This window comes from Grammomys surdaster, unplaced genomic scaffold (assembly GCF_004785775.1).
Source record: "Grammomys surdaster isolate TR1022 unplaced genomic scaffold, NIH_TR_1.0 124721, whole genome shotgun sequence".
Lineage (NCBI taxonomy): Eukaryota > Metazoa > Chordata > Mammalia > Rodentia > Muridae > Grammomys > Grammomys surdaster.
The window spans coordinates 766-6,622 of NW_021619681.1; the positions used below are offsets into that span (position 1 = coordinate 766).

The following is a 5,857-nucleotide window of genomic DNA, read 5'->3' on the forward strand; positions in this document are numbered from 1 at the left end:
GCATCCCATTTCCTTTTTAAGTAGTTTAAGTTAAATTTTAAAATCCAAAATAAACCCATGGTGAAAATAATTTTCAATCAAAAACTGGAATATTAGTGTTTAGAAAATCTTTTCCAATAATATTTACAATGAACTTTATTACCTTATATAAGCACGAAGATGCTTTTCCCCAACCTTGGGACTAAAGAAAAAGAGTAAAAGAGTTCTGATGAAAATCATTAAGATCATGTGAAATTCTCATAAATTCCTACAGCTAAAAATGTCTGTCTGGATAGATCAGGACAGAGGCCCACTTCCCGCCATCATGTGACCAAACTGCACTTGAAGCCTATATGACAGGGTTTCCCAAGCCAAAAGCACACCATCCAAGCTCTCAGCTCATGGTTTGAGTTTGAGTCTTTTGACTATCAAAACTAAAACTTTCAGTCACTTTCGAGATAGCCAGTCACCAGTCCCTGTCTTAGCAACAGCCAGGCCACCTTCACAGAGGAAGGAGGGGATGTCTGTACTGTATGCAGATAGATCAAAGGCCTGGCTGAAGCAGTCTCACAGAAGCAGCTGATGCTGACAGGCAAAGGCATGGGATGAAAGTGTAAAGAGCCAGGGCTAATCAGTCACCCACCAGCTGCCTTCTGTAGGACTAAAGCAGCAAGGTCTGCTTCTACAGAAGGAAAAAGACTGGGTTTGTAAGACATACTGGCCACATTTTGGTTTAGTTCTTGATCAGAAATCTGAAACTTAAGCCTGGCATGGTGGTGTACACCGTTAGTCCCAACACTTGGAAGGCAGAAGCAGGCAGATCTCTTGAGTCCAATGCCAGTCTGGTCTATAGAATGAGTTCAGGACAGCCAGGACTGCATAGTGAGATCCTGGGTTTAAAAAAAAGGAAGAAAGAAAAAAAATCTAAGAATGTTTTGTGCCTATAAAAATATAATTCATTTTATGAGTTCCTAGAAATAAATTATGAGGAAAAATAGACACTACATGTTTATAATGATATCCCTGGAATCTGCGACTTTGCCTGGAAAAATACACATTAAATTTAGCATTTTACTTCAATTCATTCTTTTTTCACCCTGTGATTTTCTAAGCAACAGGTACTAAGCAAGGTAATATAATTACTGGGTAGTAGTATAAAATTGTTCTCAAGTCATGTTTCCATGTCAGAACTTCATGAAGTATCTGGCATTAACTAGCTATGGTGTAACACCTGTAGTTCAGCACTCAAGGAGGATGAGGCAGGGGGATGTCAAAGTTAAGCCAACCTGGGCTACATATGAGACCATATCTAAAAAAATTAAAGAAAAAAAGTTTTAAAACAGAAAAATGTGTGGCATATCTTGTTATAAGAAAACTGGAAGTCTGGCTTTATTTTGGGACACGTATGTATGTTCTAGGATTAAAACTGAAGCTTTATACCTGCTAAGTAGGGATGCCCCAGGTTTGGTTTTGTAACTACAAGTGGTTGGCAACTGTTTCCTTAATAGTTATTGCAGGAGTAGGTCCAACATGAGTCCATATGTAGCCCTTCTCTGGTCGGGTAGGAACTGTGGGAAATGGTGATGACCTTGACTTGAAATACTCAGAAGGCGCGTGGCAGACAAATTCCAGGTACTCCATCTTCCTTGGAAGATCTTCCTCTGGCCCTAAGGGGCAGCCGGTGAAATAGTAAATACAGTTTTGAACACAGGTGTCATCTTTATAAAATGTTAGCATTCGTAGACACTAAGAAGAAATGCTCTTGTATGACCTACCTGATGTTAGCCTCAGAACATGTGTTTCTCTGAAGTTACACTCCATTATCTCTACTCAACTGACTAAGGAATACAGCATCCTCCCAGAGTGCTCAACTGAGAAAGGGTCCTAAAATATTGAGTATCTATGTAGTTTAAGAAAGGCCTGTAGTGTTCTAAGTACTTTACATATACCCACACTTCGAATCCTCACAACTTCCTCCCAGGGCTCTATTTTTTCCAATTTCACATCTAGGCACACTCAGGAAAGACGGATTAAGGACTGGTGAAGTTCCTTAGCCAGCAGGCAAGGGGGGAGAGGGGCCTATGAATCCAGTAGTCTGGTCCAGAGCTTGTGCTCCGACCTGAACACCATGTGACATCTTCTAGGCAGGGAAGCATCAGGACTTGGAGGATCATGAAAAGGAGTGAGAAAAGAGCCTAGAAACGATTCAGAATATCATGGCCTCTGATGTTCCATACTTACAAACACAGACAACTGTTTGGTCATACCCGACAAGCTTGACAGTGAATGAGAATAACATGGGATGTTAGCTGTCCTCGGGGTTCTCACTAAGAGAAATGTCACTCCCTTTGGGATGCAAAATGAACACATGCCCAATTCAGAAAAAATAAAAGTACAAAATAACTGAAGGAGACTGAACTTTCAAAATTATATTAGCCGGTCATTTTTTATGAGTCTGTCAAGACTTAGTTGTACTCTATGTTTTGAATACCTTGAAATGATCAACCCAGTACAGTATCCCATTTCTACAATCAACGATTTTTTTTAAAGAATAAGATATCATGTATGCTGTGCAGAAGGATGTATACTGAGAATTTATAGGTTTTAGAAATAATTAGGAAAGTTCTTTTAGAAATTGTTTTTGAGTAATTTTATAGGTCCTCTATATAACCTAGACTCTTGTGTAGTTCTTTTCATACAGTTTATTCTTGGGTCATACAAACACATTCTACCCACGTTAGTGAATACACACTGTTCTAGCCCATAGTAACAAATGACATCCAAATATCAACTATGTAAAATGTCCCTGTATTTCTTACAATGCTCTTTCCTTTTTGTACGTAATGATATTTATGCCTTTTTAAATTCTGGATTGAACTTTGTTCCCAAACCTAATTTCACATGCTGATGGTCTATGTTTATATGGTTATGTGCTGCAGATGGGACCATTACAAAGGGGTAACCCCGTGCAAATAATAGCAAAAGAGTGGGCTCCCTCAATTCCAAATAAAGAACTGCAGGCAACTAAGAAATGCTGAGAGGGAATTGGTCATGGTGTTTCCTCATAGCAACAGTACAGTAACGAAGACGACCCCTATCTCCAAATTGGTTATCTATTACCAAGTGACCAGCCCTGAAGTTGTATGCATAAAGTAATATAAAAAGGACTCAGCAGGTTGTATTCATGAATGTAAGAATATACATTAATATATACAATAATTAAACAATTAACAGTAACAGAAGTAGAACCATAAATTTGAGAAAGAATGGGGTGGGGTACATAAGAGGATCAGAGGAAGAAAAGGAAAAAATATAATTGCATTTTAACTTAAAAAAAATAGTGAGCCCCTGTCTGATAAGATTGGTGTCCTTCTAAGAGACAACGGAGCACTCTCTCGGTGTGCACACAGAGAACAAAGACCATGGGAGGCAGCAATCAGACAGCCATCTGCAAGCCAGGAAGCAAGGCCTCATCCACGCTCATGGTCCCAGCACCCAGAGCTGACTTCTGACCTTCAGAACAGTCTGTTGCTCAAGCCCCAGTCTGTGACATTTTGCCATGTGACAGCTCACACAGACTAGCACATTCGTTTATAATGTATTGAAGAATTAACCAAATGTAAGATACTGCACCTTACCGATTATGTATGAAGCAGGATCAAACTGGTCTCTGGGGCTGGCGAGGGTAGGGATGAGCCATGTCAGCGCAGCACTCTTCTCACAATACTGGTCCTGAATAAAGCCCCTGATCTGAGCGTAGTATGGCTTCCCATCTTGCTCGTCAATCACAGAAACGACATCACCAATTTGGTAATATACTCCCTGGGGGAACCAGAGGACAATCTTGTATTTAAAATAGTAACAGATCACAACCTTCATTCATCAGCAAGCAAAATTTCAAAATAGTTAAAAAAAAAAAAAAAAGTCTGATTATCAATGTTTTACATTATGTTGATGTTTGTTTCCCTTCTGAATGAAAAATAATTACATAATACCAATATATGACAACTTAGAACTGGGGAAAATATTTCTGTATATAAATTCTTTGATTCTTAAATCATAAAAGTACTATCTCTACTTCTAAAAGACAGACTTCATTTTTCAGACTGGTTTTGAATTCACAGTGAGACCATGGAAAGTAGACAGGGAGTTTCCCCTAGGTCCTTTACCTGGCACATACACGAGTCCTCTACCCGCGTCTCCGTTATCAGAGTGAGACATTCACAGTGACTGATGAACCTAGACGCCACATCCTGATGACTCCAACATCATACATTCACCTTAGTTATCTTGGTGCTATATAACCCGGGGCTTTGGGACATGTATAATGTGAAGCCACTATGATCATATATATCATTGAGTAGTTCCACTGGCCTAAAAACCCCTACTTTTTTTTTTAACAGTCATTAAACTGTAGAAAAGTTAAATGACTTGTTGCTGAAGTCCACACAAGGCAGAAACTGTCAATTATGTGCCTACATTAACTAGCTCAGTGGTTTTCCTGTACTACCTTAAAAGAAAAATCAGCATTTGCTTGGTGAGACTGGATTCTACACACTGCCCTTTCCGGTTGTCTATTAAAAGAAAATAGATCTGGTAAGTTCAAAAGAAATGATGAAAACCCTTTTAAATTATAACCAGCATTCAGGATGTGTTACCACATCTCCCAGACTCCTTAACAACCATCTCCTCCACGGTCTTCTGTTTTATATTTTCTCAACAATAGAATGACATTCATTTCCTGTTCTACTATATATCCAATTAACTAATCTGTATAATTCCAGTATTGATTCTCCCTATGCTTCTTCCATTATCCATCCCAGGTCCTCCTCCTTGGATCTTGAGATGGAAAAAATTCACCTTTGAATATCCATAATGGTTCATCTTTATGACATGTGAAACTTCCATATAAGTGGGTGCAGTCTTCAACAGGTCCTATGGTCCTCAACTGTAGGAAGTATGTGTGTTTTCCTTGAAGCAAAGCTTTTGTAGCAGCTAAAGGTACTAAGATACATAGAGTTTAACCATAAAAATGATTATGAATACTTCCAGTAGTTGAATGGTGTGATAGAGGAAGAGTTTCTCCTAGTGGATGCTTCTTCATGTGTCTGAGGTGACTCACACCTGGGTCACAATGAATGTAGACTGTTACTGCAGGCTACAGTCTGCTTATACCCATTATCAGCTGGTCCTTTCCTGCCTCTACTACTCCAAAGTTGTTCTAAGTTACCCATCAGATAGTTTGTGTTTGTTATCTGCTATGTTCACAAATGTAGTTTCTCCCAAGTTACAGATAACTGCATTTGGTTTTAACTGGCACTCAGACATATGCTGAATATGAATCACACATATACTATGAAAATAAAACCACAATGCAAAGATAAGGTCTTAGAGAAGTTTCAATGGCATGTATACCTAGCACATGAGGTGTGTTTAAGCAGTCTCCCCTGAACTGTGGAGTTACAATGTAATACGCCAGTCAGTACCTGAAACTCAGACACTGCTACTCTATGCACTCCAAATTTTCCTCCTACATATCCATAATTATCAAAGTTTAATTTATAAATTATAATTTGGGCAAGAGATTATTAGCAATAGCTAGTAATAAACAAAATAATTAGTAATAAAACAGAACAACCAACACTGCAGACAGGGAAAGACTAACAGAAATATCTAACAAACATCACTAAGACACTTATGCCGTTTGTATTTGCTAGCAGCAAAGGAGGTGAACACAGTATGTCAAAAAGACAGGATTGGGAATGGTCACTCTAATGAATGCAGCATGTCAGTGCAGGTACCACAGAGGCCAACGTAGCTGGAGCACAGACAGCTGTGACTGGCTGGATGGAGCTTGTTGGTGTCAGTGCAGGTACCA

At 39.0% G+C, this 5,857-nt stretch overlaps 1 protein-coding gene across 1 annotated transcript in view; it reads right to left on the bottom strand.

Annotated features, from left to right (window-relative positions):
* Window positions 1-1,331: 1,331 nt before the first annotated feature.
* LOC114636629 (GATA zinc finger domain-containing protein 1) overlaps window positions 1,332-5,857 on the bottom strand; it is a gene marked incomplete at its 5' end in the record, with an annotated part of 9,337 nt that continues 4,811 nt past the window's right edge. The window contains 2 exons of the mRNA XM_028784692.1: window positions 1,332-1,646; window positions 3,618-3,801. Coding sequence (XP_028640525.1) covers window positions 1,456-1,646; window positions 3,618-3,801 — 375 coding nt within the window. The remainder of the gene's footprint in view (window positions 1,647-3,617; window positions 3,802-5,857) is intronic.